This window comes from Lactuca virosa, chromosome 5 (genome assembly GCF_052849685.1).
Source record: "Lactuca virosa cultivar CGN04683 chromosome 5, Lactuca_virosa_CGN04683_v6, whole genome shotgun sequence".
Taxonomy (NCBI): Eukaryota; Viridiplantae; Streptophyta; class Magnoliopsida; order Asterales; family Asteraceae; genus Lactuca; species Lactuca virosa.
In genome coordinates this window covers 311,920,237-311,941,699 of record NC_136430.1, presented here as the reverse complement: position 1 = coordinate 311,941,699, position 21,463 = coordinate 311,920,237, and the positions used below count along the sequence as shown (strand labels likewise).

The following is a 21,463-nucleotide window of genomic DNA, read 5'->3' as shown; positions in this document are numbered from 1 at the left end:
CATATTTATAGTAAAACAATGCAAGTTTAAATCGACATAAACTCGTTAAATTTTAATGAAGTCCCCGTAAATTCCAATGTTTGTTAATACTTTATGTGAGTTTATTATAACCATACTATGACCAAGGTTGCCTAAAACGACGTTCTTCAGGCGTCGGAAATGTTATGACATTTGTCACCCCAGACATATCGGTCTAACTGTTGCATGCAGTTTAGGTGTGGGTTTGTCAAACCCAATATAGATCTATACACAAGTATCACGCTCTCCCTTAAGGAGACTCTGGTTACAATACAGGACTTAATGGTAATTTGAAGTAAATGTCTCACAAAGTCATTAACGGAATTACGTGTTATGAAAACTTGGTACCGTATGGTCGTACCTTGCTTAATGAAAATATCCTTTGTATAAATGTACCCTTTTTAAATGTATGTGTTATGTAATGTATCATAAACTATACCTATTATAGTTTATCAACCAAGGGTAGTACGTGGTAATGTATGCAAACTATATTCAAAATAGTTTATTTTATGTTTGAATGTATCGATTGTACTTTGATTATAATCACTTGTTATTCTTTATATTTTATATGACCAAATCCAGTTGTAAACTGATGTGTGTCTAAATATTAAGATAAAATGTCATATATTGCAGTAACATATAGTCACATAAAGATATACACCTTGCTCAACATGTTACAAGGTGAAATGAAATTAACAGCAACTTTTCGTTAAAAACAGTTTCTGTTACCGTTCTTAGAAAATTTATAGAAAAATCATCACAGCTCTAAATCCAAATCCGCAAATTTTGAGAGTTTGGAATATGAGTCTAGTTTGTTCGTAAATTTTATCATGATTTTTAGTGATCTATAACAGAGGTGAAAATGTTCATAATCACAGACTGGTCCGGGTTTGCCTCTGAAATGACAGGCAGTTTTGTAAAAATCACCATTAATTGTAGAAAAATCATTTGGAGATGTGCAAGTAGTCATTTTAAAGCTAAGAGTTTGAACTACTTGCACCTGAAACAGCTTTGAAAACTAAAATATTTAAGTTGACCAAAACAGTCCGTGATTAACGTCCATCTTTTCTGATGCAATCTGTTAGAAAAAGTTTAATTGTGTTCTTGATGATTTTACTTGTATTCCCTCCTTAAAACTTAAGAAAAACATGTAAATGTATGGGTATGAACTCACCTTATGTGGTTTCAGTAGATGAAAGTGAGAGAAAGGAAGTGTTCAACTCAAGAACACTAAGAAGATGTCTTGATGATTCGAAAATCTAACACCGAATAAGATGGAACTTGTGTAAGATATCAATAATTTGAGTAGAATGGAGTTTAATAATTATGTGAATGATGAAGATACTTACTAATTGAAGAAAGAAATCCCTGGAGAAAGCCTTGAAGTTCTTGAAGTTAAGAGAAAAGATGAGAGAATTTTGGAGAGTGTTCTTGGTTGCTAAGTGTAGAATGAAAGAGTTTTTATGGAGAATGAGGAGAGAGGATCAATCAACCAGCTCTTAGAACGTGGGAAGAGCTGGAGATTGGCTGTAAAGGTCCACTAAGGAGACAAGGGGTAGTGGGAAAGAGTGGCTGATCATAGAGTGAGGTGGTAGTGGGTTGCTTTTGCCATAAATTAAGGAAAAGCAAATATTCCCTCAATAATTAGATCAATCACCAATTCTTTTAATATATTTTATAAAAACCCTGGAGATTTATATATTTTGGGGCCTTAGTTTATAAAATAAAGTTTTGGGTGAAAATCCCACGTTAAAATAATGAAAAACGGAGTTAAAACGAAGTCGTAGTCGAAAAACCGGTAAAAAGGGCCTGTCTGCGAGGCTTCGCTTCGGACCTTCGGACTTCGGACACGGCTTCGGACTTCGGACACGACTTCGGACACGGCTTCGGACGGACGGGACTTCGGACACTGGTCCTTCGGACCTCGGACCTCGGACTTCGGACCTCGGACCTCGGACACAGCTTCGGACCAGAAGCTTTGGTTTCGGATCCTTAAAGCTATTTTACTCGTTTTTATCCTGTTTCAAGCGATTTTGGACCCGGTTAAGGGTCGAGATGACCCAAATGATTACAAAAAGTTAAAGTAACTTTTGAGAGAGATTTGGGAGAGATTTGGGAGAGATTTCAATTAGAAAGAGATAGAGTGAAAACGATTTAGAGAGGTTTCGTTTGTGATTAATTTGAGTGTCCGGCTTCACAACGCAAGGTTCGTAAACCCCATTAAACCGTGTTTTAGTGTCGTACACAATCCCGATGATTGTGCAATAGTGTTTTATCGCTTTGGTTCGTTGTTTAGCACTGTTAAGGCTAAGGAAAATCAAACACATGAACTTTCCAAATGATGATTTCTCATTAAAATAGCGAATTGTATAGCGATTACATAACGTAAACCCTAGCATACAAGGGTTATTGGAGTTGACCGGTTTGACTTGTTGACTTTGAATTTACCGAAATTTGACGGTTGTCACAGAACTTCACATCAACCATGGCTTAAGTCAAACCCTACTACCCTTCCCTCTCCTCCTTAAATTCGGCCAAACCCCCACCATAACCTCTTCACTTTTCATTTCCAAACTCAAACTCTTAGTTATTCTCTCTCAAACTCAAAGAAACTCCCTCATCATTTCCTTCAATTTTCGTAGATAGTGTGTGTGTTTTCAAGAAGTTTCTCTTCAAGTTTCATAATTTGGTAAGTTCTATGTTTAACTCAAGTATTTTTGCTTCATGTTTATACTTATAACATTCAATTTACACACTTTGTTGTGTGATAAACTCTTTAGAACCCTCACAATTTCGAAATCTCACCAAAAACTCAAGCTAGGTTCAAAGATTCTTCTTCTTCTTCATCTACATCTCAAAAACCCCCAAGGTGAGCTTCATACCCCCATATCTTTCGTATTTTTCATGTTTTCAGGGGAGGATACAAGTCAACTCTCGTTTAACCGTTGGATATTTGCATGTACCATTGTGTTATGTGTTTAACTTTTAGATCTTTACTTCAACATAAAGTTTATCACTTAGATCTTCATAAAAACCATGAGAAAAGTATGTGTTGTCATATATATTACATATAAACTTGTAGATCTGGGATTATACACTCAAAATAGCAAAAATAAGTGTTGTGTTCAAACATGTATAACCTAAACTCAAAAATCAGCTTTTAACATAAACGATTTGGTCTAATTACGGACTATTTTGACCACCTTAATTATAATATTTTTCAAAAATGTTTTACATGCAAAACTTTCAGGTTTATACCTTTAAAATTACTACTCTCACGCGTTCATACGATTTTTCTACAATTTTTGGCGATTTTTACAAAACTGCCTATCATTTCCGGAATGATTTCGGACCAGTCTGTGAAGATGAACATTCTCACACTGGTTTGAGGCCATTAAAAATTATAATAAAAATTATGAACAAAGTATACTCATTTTCCAAACTCTCAGAGTTTACGGATCCAAATTTCGACTTACGGTGATTTGTCTATAATTTTTCTAAAAACAGGGACAGAAAGGTCAAAAACAAGAAATTATTTTTATCATGCTAAAAGCTCTTATACATGTTTTAGATGCAAGTTTGTATAACTTATATATACTTTTAAAACATCTAGACATGTTAACTTATATGTACTTAATATATATATATATATATATATATATATATATATATATATATATATATATATATATATATATTTACGTCCTTATTGGGCCTGGAAATAATATACATGTTTAGTGGGCTTTAGTGTCCTTTTACATGCTTAGTGGGCCTTAGTGTCCTTTTGCATGTTTAGTGGGCCTTAGTGTCCTTTTACACGTTTAGTGGGCCTTAGTGTCCTTTTACGTGTTTAGTGGGCCTTATTTGTCCTTTTACATGTATATTGGGCCCGGGATATATATAATCTCATTCCTTTTGAGCCTAGAAATACTTTACATGCTTAGTGGGCCTTAGTTGTCCACTTACATGTTTATTGGGCCTGGAATATACCTTATATGTTCTTCTTTCTTTTTCCGCGTAAATTTGATTAAGGATCTAGTGAGACGTGTCGCTTGACACCTATTGAGTGTACGATCGTAGCCTGTAGTTATAACCAGAGTCTCTTAGAGGGAGAGCGTGAGTTTGTGTATAGATCTATACAGGGGTGACGCCCCACACCTGAGCTGTTCGCTATAGTTAGACTAAGCCAGTCTAGGGTGACAAATTTGGTCGTTACAGTTAATGCACATCTTTGACAAAAATCTCAAAGCCTATACCTCACATCACGATACGGGGCCATAAATCCTCTAGTGTGTGCATACGCGACATCACAAAGATAATATTTCTCTGTAAAAATGAAAAACACTAATCAATTTTCAAATTAAAATAAAAATATTTAAAAACCAAAAACTTACCTGGTGGTGGAAACGGAAATGATGCATGTGGATAGGCTAATGTTTTTGATAATATTATAGAATCATGCGCTACCCCTACCCAACCGGCCACAACAAACATAAAAATCATGGTGAAGTCACAAATTGCCAATATGTTTTGGTAATAATTGCTCTTTACCATACTTCTATATAAATCTTGTTTCTTAGCAGAGACAACATCATGCATTAAAGTGTCATCAAGTGCACCAACCGCTCATTTGAAAACCCGTCGTAGCCTATTATTATGTCCTGGAATGTTTGGATTCAGATTAAAAAAAAGTTGGAACTATAATGTCTTTTGTGAAAAACATCATTTTGCCCAACACTTCATAAAAAAATTTATGAATTGTTTGATTTGAGTGTTGAAATCTCCGCTTGACAATCACGTAACTTTGATTATGACCGATCATCATAAAAAACATAACCATCTTTTCCTCAACCGATACATGTTTACTATCATTTATTGAGTAATTTACTCTATAATGAACACATAGTCGGACAAAAGATTCACGGGACATGCATAATATTTCAATACATTGTAAATGATTACGTTGCATTAACTATAACGTGTATTTGTGTCCCGTCATTTCCGAATCATTGTCCCGCACTCGTTTTACACCCTTCTTCCAAAAATAACGGACATACAACTACATAAGAATTACAAGAAGTATCTTTTGATCATGATCCATTATGAACCTATTAATCAACAAAAGTAGAACTTTAAAAAAAACATTACATTAACCATATTTCAAGTAGCAAAAAAAACATTACATTAATCATATTCCAAGTAGCAAAAAAACATTACATTAACCATATTCCAAGTAGCAAAAAAACAACACTTAAAAACCTAAAAAATAGTTATAACACAAGCAAAAAAAACTTCACCAATGGTTTCAACACAAGAAAAATCATCGGACAATCTTTCCATCCTTTAAAACTCCTAAATGTGTACCCATCATCTCTATCCATCCTCGTAATATCTCTGGAACATTGGGAAAATTCATCCACATCTCTCTCATATTCATGGTCCCTCCAAGCGTAGATGATCTATAGGGCCAAACTCAAGCACCTCTAACTTCTCTAAACATTGAGAAATTGTATATCCTTTAGTCAAATGTTGTAGAGATTTTTTCATTTCAAATGCTAAATCATCAATAATAATAGAAGGTCCATCATGTGAGACACTAGGAGCTCTAGGAGTTGAGGGTTAAGCCCTTTTGCAAATATTTTGATTTCCTGATAAATGATTTGGTTTTTAAAAGTAATAATATGGATTTAATCGATTTAACTTGGTTTTCGAAAATGTAGTTACTTTCCTTTTCTCTCTTAATAAAACGTCATACTTACTATTTAATAAGCTTACAATTGATCAATTGTAACTATATTGTAAATGCTACCTCATGTTAACATCATGCACCCTAAGATCATAATTATTTTTTTAATCAAATGGTCATAATTTAGTCGTACATTCACACAATACTTATGATTCACATTTGATATTAACCCTATATGATTCTCTTAATAAAACGTCATACTTACGATAAAATTGTCAGATTTTTTTTTCAAATATAGTCATCCCGTGTATTTGGCTTTCAGATTGTCATATGCGTTTTTCATTTGTTTTTGAGTCAAATCCACGCTAAATTTTTCCTTAAGAACTCTTGCAAGCCTAATACATAAATCTTTGTGCAAACTCAATCATTTTCTACCCACATTCTCTACTTATTCAATACAAGTTTCCAATAAGCATTTTAAATGCTCATTGGTCCATTGGTGTTTTTCTCCCATTTCTAATAACCAATATATCCTAGACAAATAAGATTTCATAAGGTATTATAGCATTCACAAATATGATTTAGAGTATTGCATATCATACACATTTCAACAAAAATGAATTTAACATGTATATCATACACATTTAAGCAAAAAAAAAATCAACAACAAATTAACATAATTATTTAAGCAGTAAAGAGTATTTTCAACAAGAATCACAACATTAACATAATTATTTCATATTTCGAACAAATACTTTCATATTTTAATAAAAAAAAAAGCTTGATTTCACCAATGTTATGGAATTTCCAGCAAAATACGTCAAAGATTATTGATTTTCAGCAACATTCAACAAGAAATTTAAACAAGAAAGGTTATTTTCAACAATATTTTCGGATTCCCAACATCTAACAACAAATTTAAGCAATAACAAACATTTTCAGCAAAACTAAACAACTTATTTCACTAAATTGGAGACTTTTCCAACAAAATTAAACAACAATTTCATGTTAGAATTGAAAAAAGAAAATGAAACAGAGGAACAAACCTTTTTCGTTTAGTGAAGTCCGACAGTCTCGTTTAGTCGGTTGATTGGAGAGGACGTCGGTCTGATCGGACAGGGGAATACGACAGATGAAGAAGACCGGTGGTCGAGTGAGGCAAGGAGCAGTCGAGGGGTGGGAGGTATCAGGGGAGGCGATGCGCTGAAGAGAAAAGAAAACAAAATAGCGGCGTATTTTTTTTAGGTCAAAAGCCCGTAGATCTTAGAAGTGGGTAATCCATGTCTGTGAGGTGAAGACCTCGTGCAAACATTTTTAGATCTGTGCACTTCGAAAAAAACAAACACTTTGTGAAGATATATGTATGTGCGTTTGAGAAAAAACAAACAACACCTTAATATTATCGAGAAGTGTGACAACATACTAGACATAAATTACTAGGTTCACGGAATTAATGTATATCACAAAAATTTAACGAGCTTACTTTATTAGAAAGAGGTGTCTCGCAAATTCACGAGGTATTTTGTTGTATTGATGATTATTTTCTTATTTATCTGGAGAGCAAATCTGGGAAGGATACCGGCAGCCACAGAACTATCTAAGAGAGGTATAACCTTAGAATCAACCTAATGTGGATACTTTAAGGCGATGGATGAAAGCCCAAATCACATCCTACTCAGTTGTACCTTTGTGAAAACTGTATGAGAATGGATCTGGAGATGGTGCAACATGCCTCACATTCAACTTAACACGGTGGGAGAGCTGATCGACTATGCAACAAAACAAGGCATACGCAGGAAGAAGAGGAAAGTTATGATCAACATATGCTACGATACACTTTGGGAGATTTGGAAGGCTAGGAATGAAAGGATATTCAAAAAACTTATCACTACCCCCACAAAGGTTGTTGATAACATCCAAACGACGGTATACACTTGAATGAAATACAGGAGCTCGACAATAGTTTATGAATGGGCTACTTGGTGCTCATGTCCTATTAACTAATCGAATTCCAAATGTAATGCAATATGATATGAGAATGATGTAAACTGGAACTCTACTATTCCCTCTAGCTCCTTGCTAGTCGGGGTCTTTTTTTGTTTTCTTATAATAGATTTGTCGGTTCCGAAAAAAAGATTATTTTCTTATAAAATATTAAAATGTAATTATTTTGGTTTAGTGGGTTTTCAAATATGATATTTTAGTGAATAGTTCTAACAAAATATTATAAAACGAGTTACCTCTAACGCCTCGTTCCCGAGTTTAACAAAAGAAAAGAAGAGAAGAGAAAAGAAAGTCATGAGAGAAAAGAAGAGAAAGGAAAGGAAAACAATTTTTTTTTTGTGTTCCCGAGTTGGAGAGAAGTGGAAGGAAAATGAATCATTTTGTTATTTCTTTCCAAATCCTCCCAAATCGAAAGGAAAGTTAGGAGGGAAAATGATCCTCCCATTTCTCTCCACTTCCTTCCACTTCCCTCCTTTAATGAAAGAGGGGAACACCAATTTCTTTTATTTCTTCTCATTTCCATTCATTTCCTTTCCTTTCTCTCGTTAGGTTCAACTCGGCAATTTCCACTCATTTCATTTCCTTTCTCTCGTTAGGTTCAACTCGGCAACGGGATGTAAACGATTAAACCATAAAAGTAGTAGTGATGTCAACGAAGGGGTCTTGAATTGTGTTTTTATTTTTTAAAGACATCAACGGTCAAACTGATATAAATCCATACTCTAGGGGCTATTTTTCCATCTTTTTGGATTAAACCCATCCAAAATCAATCCCCCAAAATTTTGACGATGCTCTCCTGTGTTCTTCCTATGAGCACCAATCCCATTTCTATCAACAAATCAACCATTAATTTGACATAAATATGGAGATTTTCCCTGTTCCTACTCATCGGGTTCAAACGATTTTCTTTACAGTATCGCCACCTCCACTTCCCTTTTCAACCAGACCAATCAAGAATTCTCAGTCTCCATCTGCAACTTCTGCTACTACTGCCAACAACAGTACAACACTTCGAAGTCAAACTCCCAATGGGCCGTCATTCAATTCTTCCCCGAAACACAAAACATACGTCTCAACCTCCCACCAAGCTAGACAGTCCGCTATTATTGATATTCAACAATCCCCTGATTTACATTTGGCTCTATCGAGGTAATTATCTCAATTTTGAGGTGAAAAATTAGCATGGATTCGATTACAAACTTAATACCCTTATATTTAGAATTAGTAAATAGTAATTGCTATAAAGTCCGCAGTTATAAAAAATTTCATCCGAGTTGATGAAATGTATGCCAATTTGGAATTTAACTAATTATAATTATAATGTTATATGAAAATTTCACGGTATGTAGGTCAGCAGGTGTGCTGAAAGTGCAAGACCTCAATCTCGTTATGCGCCACTTTGGCAAGCAAAATAGATTGAAGGATCTTTCTCAGGTTCTTCCAACTTAACCCTTTAACCCTCATGAATAGATGCAATACTATGGACATTTTCAATTTTCTGAACCTAGTTATTGTGTTTGTGTAGTTATAACCTTATAATATGTGAGTGATTAGGGTGACATTAGCTCATGTTATCAGTTATAAAAGTTTAGTTTCACTTGAGTCTACTTCACATTGATTGCTTTATAAGGATACCCAAAAGTCAAAGGGTGTCTTCTTTATTTTTTCTCTATTAGGTCTTTCTTTCTGCATTTAATAAAAAAGAAACACCCATGTATGGCTTACCAGATTAAGTATTGTCTTCATGAAGTCTATTGAGCATAAAGAAACACCACCGATGAGTCTTTATGTAAAACTAAAAAAAAAACTTTTGTGTTAGCTTCATCTCTTGATGAGTGTTCTTACAGTCAATATCTACTCCCAAGATTTAAGAACTAAGCTACAGTTCATACATTTTCTTACATGTTTCAAATCCATTTCCAATAAATGATACTATGTATGAAATTGTTTGGAAACACTGCAGCTTTTTGAGTGGATGCAGCAAAATGGGGAGCTTAACTTTGCTTCTTATAGTAGTTACATGAAGCTCATGGGGAAGAGCCTCCATCCTAATAAAGCACTGGAAATATACAAGGGCATAGAAGATAAATTAACCCGAGTTAATCCATCTGTTTGTAATTCTGTTCTTGGCTGTTTAATTAAAAGTGGCAAACTTGAGAACAGCTTTCAACTTTTTCATCAAATGAAAGAAGATGGTTTAGTACCAGATGTCATTACTTACAGTACGGTATGCCTATAGCTCTCATTGACATCAGTCACAGTCACAGTCAGAGTCAGACACAGACTCACAGTCATAGTCACAGTCACAGATCATGAAATTGTCTTTTTTTGTTAATAGCTACTTGCAGGCTGTGCTAAAGTTCAAGATGGTTATAAAAAAGCAACAGATTTGGTTCAGGAGCTCAAGTACAAGGGTTTACAAATGGATAGTGTTATTTATGGGACACTTATATCTGTTTGTGCTTCATGTAACAAATGCAAAGAAGCAGAGAGTTATTTTAACCAAATGAAGACCGAAGGCCATGTTCCTAATGTGTTTCATTACAGTTCTTTGCTTAATGCTTATTCAATGGATGGAAACTATGAGAAAGCTGAGGAGATACTTAGAGAGATGAAATCAGCAGGGTTAGTTCCAAACAAGGTTTGTTTCATATGCTTCATTGCCTTCAAACATTGTATTATAATTGTATAATTTTGCTTACAACTTAGAGATTGCAGGTTGTTTTGACAACTTTATTGAAGGTGTATGTTAGAGGAGGCTTGTTTGAGAAGTCAAGAGAGTTGCTAAATGAACTAGAAGCCCTTGGCTATGCTGAAGAAGAGGTAATACACAAGGGCAATTTTGTAAAAAGTTTAAAAGAAAAAGAAAAAGCATATAAAGTCAATCTTAATTCTTGCCTAAATGGCTAAATGATTATTTACAAAGCATTGTAATTTCATTTATAGATGCCATACTGTTTGCTAATGGATGCTCTATCAAAAGCTGGACAAATTGATGAAGCTAAGTTGGTTTTTAGTGAAATGAAGAGAAAAAATGTGAAATCAGGTGTTTTTTCTTGAATACTTCCAAAAACGTTTCCATTAACTTGACTTGTGAAGTTTTTGAATCTAATTATTTGATTCTGAAATGATCCCCAGATGGGTATTCCTACAGCATTATGATTTCAGCCTTCTGTAAACATGGGCTCCTTGAGGATGCAAAGGAATTAGCATTAGAATTTGAAGCCAAATATGAAAAATATGATGTGGTTATATTGAATACAATGCTGTGTGCCTATTGTAGAAGTGGAGAAATGGAGAATGTGATGAACTTGATGAAGAAAATGGATGAATTGGCAATTAATCCTGACCGAAATACTTTTCATATTCTGATAAAGTATTTTGCTAAAGAGAAGTTATATATGCTTGCTTTTAAGACCATGGAAGATATGCATAAGAGAGGCCAACAACCAGATGAAGTATGTTCCCTTTTCTCTATTTGATCTCTCTCTCTTTTAAAAAACAAAAAAAATTGTAGCTTGTTCGAATCCCATGAAATTTTGCATAGGTTTGACTTAACACATTGTGTACATATAATGCCATTGTATTTATAGGAACTTTGTTCCAATTTAATGTTTCATCTTGGTAAAACCGGGGCCCATTCAGAAGCATATACTATCTACAATATGTTGAGATACAGCAAGAAACCAATGTGCAAGGATCTTCATGAGAAGATTCTTTACATCCTCATAGCTGGCCGACTTTATAAAGATGCATATGTTGTGTTCAAGGTAACATTATTTTTCATTTATAAAAAAAAATATATATTTTCTTGATTTCACTTGTTAATGTATATATATAATCCATTATATATTATTTAGGACAATTCAAGGTTGATCTCTCGACCCGCTTTGAAGAGGTTTGCTAGTTCGTTTATGAGATTCGGTAATATAAATTTGATAAATGATGTCATGAAGGCTATCCACAACTCGGGCTATAACATTGGTCAGGTAAATTATTCTATATATAACATTGTTTCTTAAATTATTTTCTTTCTGACTTAATCTAGACAAAAATGGCTTAATGGGTTTACTTGTATCTCAGGGTTTGTTTTCCATGGCAATATCGCGCTACATAGCTCAACCAGAAAAGAAGGATCTTCTACTTCAATTGCTAGAATGGATGCCTGGTCAAGGCTATGTTGTTGACCCATCCACACGAAATTTAATATTAAAAAACTCAGATTTATTGGGACGCCAACAGACGGCTGAGATTTTGTCAAAACAACACATCATGTCAAAAGCATTAAAAACACGTGATATAAATAAAAAATGAAAAGATTTCATATATTCCATTGTATCCCCACATGGTTATCACCTTTTTTTGCAGTGTAACATTGTGATTTATCTTTTCTATGTTCTTTTCTATGTTGGCTGTTTGATAAGATTGATAAGATGGATGGTAGGCCCAAGGTTTAAGATTACTATTTCTACCAAAGGATTGCAAAAGGTGAAAACATATAACAAACATGGTAGACTTTTGATGCCATGATCATTGATTCATTGCTACCTAAGTTGTAATTGAAATATGTAAATTTACGATAGATTCGATTCCAAATTTCTCATTCTTACGAGTTGTTACAAGTGGAGTACATGAGTGAACCGCAGGTGAAAATCATTGCAAGGCTTTAAATCTGTGATTTCTAAAACCTGGAGGGTGTTTTATGTAATTTGTTTGCAATGATATATGAGTATCAGAGCCTGCGTTCCGGTATCAAAAAGCTTATAGCCTAGCAGTATAAAGAGTTACAAAATGTGTTTCTACTCCAAGTAGTTGAGAGTTCAAGTCTAACAAAAAACAATTGATATAGTTTATGATTAGATTAGGAGATGATAAAAAATGATGGAACAATTTAAATGCAAGAAAAAACTACATTCATTTCATTCTATATATAACAATGTAGGGTGTTGCGTAAAAAAACAACCATGTAGGGTGTTATTAAATGCAAGAATAAAAACTACATACATTTCATTTGCGTAAAAAAATATAGGGTGTTAAGTTCTCTATTATGTCAAAAAGAAAGTGCCTTAATTACTCAACAATATTAGGCTTTACAAATTTCCCATGTATGAGTGTTAAACAACCAAACACGTACACTGGTATGACTTAGGATGGACGTCTAGATGGAGTCATAGCGGGGTGAGGGTTTCTGAGAGGAGGTACCGGGCATATCTTCATAAACATTATTCATTGGGGTGTGGTACCACTACATTAAAATGGTATAACAATAATTATAAGAAAATACAAAAAAAAAATAAAATGGTATAATCGTCTTTTTAAGTTTTTTTTGGGACCAAAATCACAGAAATTTATGATTTTGGACATTTCATGCAAGCTGAAAACTTTTTGGACCCTATCCAAAGTTTTTTGAATACCACAAAGACCAATCTTGCACTTTTGTCTACGGATAAATTTTGTGGGTTGAGAGAGAAAATGATAGGAATGACAAGAGAGATAAATGTCCGGCGCCTAGATGATATGTAGGTTGGAAGTGATGAGAATGATAGAATCCATCCACCCTTATAAATCATTCAAACAATATAGCATTCTTCACAAGGAAAACATGCTCACGTCATAAAATATGTAGCTCATAAAATAGACGTATAAGCAACAATTTCAATACGATGAATTAAAATAAAGCAATAAATCAACCTTGAATTTTTGAATGCACAGCCAACCACCACCAACAAACAAATTAAAATCACTAAAATCAAACAAAATATCTTATTAAGATGAGTTAGTAAAATAGATGATACGGTATTCTAAGCTAGAGGTGCGCAAAAGCGGTCTAGGTCTTGGAACAGTCCGTTTTTTTTCGGACATGTCTCGTTCTAGATCAGTTCAACGAAAATCTTTGAGTTGGTTTTTTTCGGTCCAAGTTTCGATTATACATTTATAACTGTTTGATCTGACAAATATTTATGTGTATATATATATATATATATATATATATATATATATATATATATATATATATATATATATATAATGAAGATGTTTTGAGTTAAAAGGAAAATAGTAAAAAAAAACTTTTAAGGAAAAAAGTAAACAAAAAACATCATAAGGAAAATTATAATACAAGATTATGATTCAAAATGGTTTATTCTTTTTTAGTAGCGGTGTAGAAACAGTAAGTCTTGAATGATTTAGTCTTATTTAGTATTGTTTCGTTCTAGACTGGTTCAACATTAGAGTATATTTTTCAGATCAGTGCAATTATACAAAACTCAATAGGTCCTACAAACACCCCGCAACAGGAGCATTGTAAGGAGCTTATTGGTCAAATAAGCTCTTATAAATATATTTTCTTTATTAGAGTTTAATTAATCCATTTTTTCAAATAACTTATAAATCTACAAGCTAGTTTTTTTTTCAATAATCATGGTGGTTTTCATAGATTTTACCACTACTTTTATTATTATTATTATTATTATTATTATTATTATTATTATTAGTATTATTATTATTATTATTTATAGATGTCATTCATATTTTTGAAAATTTTCAGAAAAACAATTCATATTTAAAAATCTTCTTAAGAAATACAAAAAATATGGAATTTTTTCTTCTGGAATACAATACAATGTAATATTTGATCATGAAAAAGTGTGTTAATAATGGGTGAGAATGGTTAGGATTTTAACTAAAATCAAAATCCAAACAAAAGTTGTGTTTTTAACTTTTAAAATACCAAACCAAACAATTTGATTTTTTGGTTTTTTGGTATTGATCCGTTTTTGTTTTATTTTGTTTTGTTTTTTTTAGTATGGCTTCAGTTTTTTTTGTACACCCTTATTAATTACAAACCTCAAATTTTCTTCGGTTATAAGACAATCTACATATCTCATAATCTGTTATCATAATAGTTTGAAATTATATAGAAAATATCATAAAAATGATATTTTATGATAACTCAAATATTATATTTTCTACATAATTTGAAACCATGGTGATTCCACCTCATAAGGTATGTCATATGCCTTGTGATAAAAGGAAAAAAAAGGATGTTGGTGGTTAAAAAAGACGTGAAAATTTTAAAACAATACCAATCTCAACTATAGTGGTTAACAAACTTTGTCCATGGTTAGAAATTAGTTTGTATTTTAAAGAAAATGATGTTTTTTTAAACTTTCTAAAAATTGAACGGGTTATTCTAAAATTATTTAGAACTATGATGTATTCTTCTGAAAGAAAAATAAATAAAGCAGTGGCTTTTCATATAAAGTTTTGAAAAACGTAATAGATTTTCTAAAATTTCTAGAATATAAAAAATAACAATAAAATTGGTGGGTTCGATGAATGAGTTGATGGAAAAGCTCTCATATTCTTAAGATTGTTTTGAGCTTTTTAAATTGATAAGTTATGATTAGATGTAAAATAAAAACTTAACATATAAAGCTTTATTATTGTGTAGGAGTGAGATTGATTCCAAAATCGGACCGAACCGAAACGAATTAGTATAAAAAACGAAGAACCGAATTTATGGTTATGGAGGAACCAAGAACCAAACTGAATTAAATATCTGTTTCCCAATCAATTTCGGTTTTGGTTCAACTCCAACGAGTATTTTGCTCACTCTTAGTTGCTCCGAACTAGAATTGCAAAATCGAAAACCAAAAAACAGGAAAATCTAGAATTGAGAAGGGAACAAATAAACATATTTGGTCCTAAAACTGTTCCGGTTCAGTTCCTTCTGTTCTTTTTCTAATCACTAATGTGGATGTTCTACTCCTACAAAAGTAATCTCCAATGATTATATAAGATAGTTTTTGAGACAAATTATACAAAGTTTCAAATTGTTACTAAAAGCTTCCCGAGTTATGTAGTTGCATAAATTGATAGAAAAAAGGACATAATTTCAAAATTAGTCCTTATGGTTTACAAAAAGTCTCGCTTTAAGGATAAAGCTACAAAATGTCATACCGATGGTATGGGGTGGGGTGTGTTTTTATTTTAAATTTAATATCATCAAAAACGAAGAATATATAAAAGAAAAAACAAACAAAAGATGTTAGAAATGACAAGATGGTCTTTTTGCATGGATAAGGACCAACCATGCAAGAAAATAAAACCACGAGGACCACCGATATGACCTAAAGTGAGACTTTTTGTATACCATAGATACCAGTTTTGAGTTTTTGTCTAAAAAAATTGGTGCCAATATACATTGTTGTATGAATCGATAAGAAATCCTAGAGATGAAAATAGAGGCGGGGAATACAGGGGACCTCGATCCCCATCCCCATCCCCGAATCCTTAATCCAATCCACATCCCCGAATCCGCATTTCAATCCACATCCTCATCCTCATCCCCACCAGGGAATATAAATGAATCCTCATCCCACCCCCAATAGGGATCAAGGATCCCTAGCGGGGAATTGGAAATTTATTTTTCTCTTTTAATATTAAAACTTTTATGTAAAGAAAAACTCCAAATTTCAATTGTACCAATATACGCTTAAAGATTTGAAAAAATATAAAAATATTCATAGATTGCATAAAAATTATAAACAAAATTTCTACAAAATTTAAATAAATAATGAAAAATCAAGTAGAAAAAAAATTATCAAAGTGATATTTAAGGTAAAATAGATAAACCATTGAGAAAAAAAAATTATACACGAAGTTAAACTAGAGAAAAAAAGAAAGAAAAAGTACAATTCAACAAAATAATTACTAATGAGTGAGTTGAATCAAATGTTAGGCATTGCAGCTCCCTCTCGTCCCGATTGATGAAAAAGAAATAGAATTGGAAAAGTCCAAAGAAGACTATATATATATATATATATATATATATATATATATATATATATATATATATATATATATATATATATATATATATATATATATATATGTTTTGTATTAATATATAGAGTGGCCGGGTGCAATGTCCGGGAGTAGGGGTATCCCCATCCCCATCCCCAACCTAGGTCAACTTGGGGATTTTCCGGTCAAAACGGCTGGGGTTTTGGGTTCCCAATTAAGGGTTTTTTTTTTTTTTTTTTCATCCCTGAGAAATCCATTTCATTACATAAAATGATAAATTTTAAAAATAAAAACGTGAGGGGAGAAACATGCATTTAACTCATAATAGTACAGGAAAGTGGCCTATATATTTTAACGCCCTCCAGATTTTCGATTCATACATAGTTTCCATCTCTTTTGATTTATAAGCTTCACATTTCCATTTTTCAAGAAAAAATGGAGATGAAATTGGTGGCGGAGAAGGCAGACCAGACAGTGTACGAAGGGGAAGGGGGAGCCTACTATGCATGGTCAACATCCAAATCGCCATTGTTGATGGAATCCAAGCTTGCCGCTGGCTGGCTTCTCCTTCATCCTCTTGGGTTTGCTCTTCCTCACTTTTCTGATTCCTCCAAACTCGCTTACGTTCTTGAAGGTAAGTGCACAGTTGGAATGGTGGCACCCAATAGTTCAGAAGAAACGGTCGTGGTGATCAAGAAAGGGGATGTACTTCCATTGCCGAGGGGAACGGTGTCATGGTGGTTCAATGATGGTGGCATCGATTTCACCACCGTATTCCTGGGTGAAACCACCAAAGGCCAAGTCTCCGGTGAGATGGGCTACTTCTTCTTGGTCGGAGTTCAAGGGATACTACATGGATTCCAATCCGATCTTGTCTCGAAAATCTTCAACCTCGACACCAAGGAAGCTGAAGATATAGTAGGTAGCCAACAAGGAGGTTTGATCGTTAAACTTAGGAATGGAATTGAGTTTCCAAATCCCAGCGAAGAACATATGAAAGAGAAAGTATATGCCACCATTGATACTCCGGCAGCTGATGTTGTTGTGGAAGGTGGTGGAATCATCAATTCCTTAACGGAAAAGGATTTTCCGGTGCTTGTTGGAATGGGTTTGAGTGCACGATTTGTGAGGTTGGAAGGTAAGGCTATACTGGCACCAAGCTATGTGGCAGATGGATCCGTTTCCGTCAATTATGTTGCTAAGGGAAGTGGTCGGATCCGGGTTGTGGGTAATGAAGGGAAGCCCAGTTTTGATGGCGAAGTGGGAGAAGGCTACTTGATCGTTGTTCCTCAATTCTATGCTGTAACTGTGATTGCAGACCAAAGTGGAATGGAACTCTTTTCACTCATAACTTCTTCAAAGTGAGTCATTAATTCATAATACAACAAACATACATACATACATACATAAATCATCTCTTGATAAAAAAATAAAGGCCACAAAAGATGGTGGCATAATTGACTAATTGTTATATATTGCAAGAACGAAAATTACATTTTTTAATATTCTAAACGTTGAATGTTCCTTAATTTTATGCTAATAGTTATATTTTTCACTTGTTTTATATTTTTAATTTTGTTTTTTATGTGTACTTGATTATATTTGACAGGCCTGTTATGGAGCAATTAGCTGGAAATATGTCGGTTTGGAAGGCAATATCACCAGTGGTTTTACAGTCTGCTTTGAATATCAGTCCTCAACTGGAAGAACTCTTCAGATTGAAGAATACAACAAGTTTGATGATTATTCCTCCAAGAACCTAATATCAATATATATGGTATTGATGGAAGTATAAAATTTATGGAATAAAATAATAAGACCCTCATACGAGGTCTTAATTTACATGGCTATGAGTTTGGACTCAGCGTTGATAAGTGTTTGTATTTTATTTTATTTTTAAAATAAGTTGTTTTTATTTAGTGTTTTTAAGTTTTGACCGTTAATTGGATCGTATTTTATATTGTAATTTAACATGTTTGTTAGGGCCGTGGGCAAGGTGTGCGACCGTCCCGGGCCTCACGAAATCTCAGGGGCCCTCAAGTTACGATTAGTTATATATATATATATATATATATATATATATATATATATATATATAATTTTTTATAATATAAAAGATACTCTGCAGCAAAGAATAAAATATGGATCCAGATGAGATGGTTGACGCTTGGCGCTTCAATTGTTTGAAGCAATATCGGCCATTTTTTTATTTGTCTCATAGGTTTATTTTTTTTCTTTGTCTGATAGGTTTTTAAAGTGACTTTCAGTTTTCAAAGCAAATTCTTTTACCATCCAATAAATCAAACAGGCTTCTCGGTTCGCAAAAACGAACTTTTGATTTTAGGGCTTTTTTTTTCATTCAAAAAATTGATTATGATTCAAACTTATTTTAGCAAATACTCATATTCTCCATCATCTAAGCATTTATACTCCATCGATCAAGCTCCATTCCCCCTTCTTCAGAAATTGATAGTATACAAATCAAGAAATCAGATTCATCTCTCGAATCTGATTTCACACAGAGGCAAGGACGCAAGAGTAAGACTTCAAATCTTATTTCGCTGAACTCTGAAGATTTTATAGCCTACAGTGGCTTCAGGTTTGCTGTTGGTCTAAAAGAAGTCTGTGAGAGACGGATCTCAGGATGAAGATATTCAAATTTTTTTGTGAATCAGAAATTAAACTGATTTTGTGATGGATCGTGTTCATATCATGTTTACATTGTTTTTTTTAATGAAATTCTTTTAATACTTAATATTCAAACAATATATGAACGATAAACATGCAAGGTGCTTGCTTATCTTCTTTAGCAATCTGTCCTTCAAATAATGATTCGACAATATAATGCTTGTGAATTGTGATTATTGCAAACTTAAGGGTTGTTTAGGATTAAGTTTTAAAATGATTTATTAACTTTTCAAAAAGTCAAAAATATTTGGAAAGCTAAACACATTAGTAAATAACTTTTTACCAACCTCAAAAAGTCATTTTCTATAAGTTACATTTTTTTTTTAATTTTTAAAACAATTTATACTTATCCTCCCTAATAAATAAAAAACTTTTTTTTGCCACATGTCACATTCTCATTAATTTGGCCACATATCATTTTGTGGTTATTTTTAATTAATTTTTTTTCCACATGACATTTTGTGGGTTTTTTCATTTTATTAATTTCCACATAATATGTAAATGTAATAATTACAATAAATATAATAATAAATGCATATCAATTTCATTAATTGACTTCCTTCTAATTTCAAAATTTTTAAATTAAAGTTTTATTAGTTTCATTTGTTTATTTATCTAAATTATTTGTTTAATTTAAAAGAAAAACAAACAATTTAACTTTAAAAATTTAATATTTTTCTATTTTTTTCTTATAAATTCAAACTTCTCAAATGTTTAAATTTTCATATTTTTTTCTTTAAAATGAACCCCATGTAATACATGGGTGTTACACCTAGTAAATATGAAACGACAATAATATCTCCATCAAAATCTGACATTTTAGTTTATAATTTAATATCTTTACATAAAATCTTATATATAAAAATATTAAATAGTTACAAGTATGTAAGGCATATCATTGGTCATTTAACATTTTACATATGTAAGCTAATTCAAACTAGGGATGAAAGTGGGTCCAAACCCGGACCCGGAAAACCCGAAACCGGTTAACGAGATTTTGTAGAACCGGAAACCAGACCGGTATATGGGAACCGGTTCCGGTTCGGTTCCGGGTACGGTAACGGGTAAAGTGGGTCTAGAACCAGAAAACCCGGAAACATCAAAGTGGGTAGGCTGGAACCGGATAAAGTGGGTTTAGAACCGAAAAACCCGGAAAAATCGAAATTTTTTGGTAATTACTTACTACTTAGTGGGTTGAACTTTGAAAATTTTCATATTGATATCCCGACTTTGGGGGACTGTAACTCATTGAATATGAAACAAAAATTGACAAAATTATAGTCTAAAATCATGTACAAACTCTAAACTACACTAAGGAAAAAACCGCATATCAATCCGACTTTAAACGAATAAGATATACATGTGTTAACATTTTCACAGAATACAAAGTACAAAAACAAATAGTTGAAAAGTTGAAAATTTTCAATTTTGATATCCCTACTTCGTGGTACTGTAAATCATTGAATATTAAACCAAAAATGACAAAATTATAGTCTAAACACATGTACAAACTCTAAACTACAAGTTGGAAAAAACCACATGTCAATCCGACATCAAATGAATTAGATATGCATGTTTTAAAACTTTCACAGAATACAAAAAAAACTGAAAAATTAAAAATTTTCAACTTTGATATCTCGACTTTGGGGGACTGTAAGTTAATGAATATAAAACTAAAAATGGCAAATTTATAGTCTAAAATTATGTACAAACTCTAAACTACACGTTGGAAAAAACCGCATGTCGATCGGAGATCAAACGAATGAGATATGCATCTTTTAAACGTGTCACAAAAACCGGTTCCGATCCTAAAAGTGGTTCCGGTTCCTAACACCAGTTCCGGTTTTTAGACCCGGTATACCCGGACCCGATGGACCCAAACCTGGATTACCCGAAACTCGGATAAAGCCAATTTTTAAACCCGGAACCGGAACCGGTTCTATTTATTCCGGTTTTAACGGTTCCGGTTCTGGTCCGGTTTTCCGGTTCTAAATCTCATCCCTAATTCAAACATTAAAAAAGCTTATCAATTTATATTGTTTTTTGCCATAATATAAACTAATCCAAATATTTTTTAAACCATCACATAAACTAATAAATATATTTTTTTTAAAAATTATTAAGTTAAATAGGCAATATAAACACCCCCTTATCAAGTAGGTGAATATTTCCAAACTGGTGAGCTCTTTTTGAAGAATAAATGCTTCCGCCGATAAACCTAGCCGTTCACTCTCCCTTTTCTTCATCCAAATTTAGCGG

At 32.9% G+C, this 21,463-nt stretch overlaps 2 protein-coding genes across 2 annotated transcripts; both read left to right on the top strand.

Moving 5' to 3' along the window:
• The first annotated feature begins 8,439 nt into the window (after positions 1–8,439).
• Positions 8,440–12,034, top strand: EMB3103 (Pentatricopeptide repeat (PPR) superfamily protein). Its single transcript, XM_079053158.1, has 10 exons — positions 8,440–8,857; positions 9,058–9,142; positions 9,672–9,935; positions 10,047–10,349; positions 10,427–10,531; positions 10,655–10,754; positions 10,847–11,166; positions 11,302–11,478; positions 11,569–11,697; positions 11,792–12,034. Exons 1-10 carry the CDS (start codon positions 8,571–8,573, stop codon positions 12,020–12,022), a joined length of 2,001 nt encoding a protein of 666 aa, XP_078909284.1. The 5' UTR covers positions 8,440–8,570; the 3' UTR covers positions 12,023–12,034.
• Positions 12,035–16,911: 4,877 nt separating this feature from the next.
• Positions 16,912–18,435, top strand: LOC145116482 (glutelin type-A 2-like). Its single transcript, XM_079052820.1, has 2 exons — positions 16,912–17,877; positions 18,126–18,435. The coding sequence occupies exons 1-2, from the start codon at positions 16,952–16,954 to the stop codon at positions 18,277–18,279; spliced, it is 1,080 nt and encodes a 359-aa protein (XP_078908946.1). The 5' UTR covers positions 16,912–16,951; the 3' UTR covers positions 18,280–18,435.
• Positions 18,436–21,463: the final 3,028 nt, after the last annotated feature.

Coding starts and splice junctions, on each gene's coding strand:
- EMB3103 (XM_079053158.1), top strand. CDS start 8,571: ATGGAGATTTTCCCTGTTCCTACTCATCGGGTTCAAACGATTTTCTTT. Junction 9,143..9,671: donor GATTGAAGGATCTTTCTCAG/GTTCTTCCAACT, acceptor GAAACACTGCAG/CTTTTTGAGTGGATGCAGCA. Junction 11,698..11,791: donor CGGGCTATAACATTGGTCAG/GTAAATTATTCT, acceptor CTTGTATCTCAG/GGTTTGTTTTCCATGGCAAT.
- LOC145116482 (XM_079052820.1), top strand. CDS start 16,952: ATGGAGATGAAATTGGTGGCGGAGAAGGCAGACCAGACAGTGTACGAA. Junction 17,878..18,125: donor TCACTCATAACTTCTTCAAA/GTGAGTCATTAA, acceptor TATATTTGACAG/GCCTGTTATGGAGCAATTAG.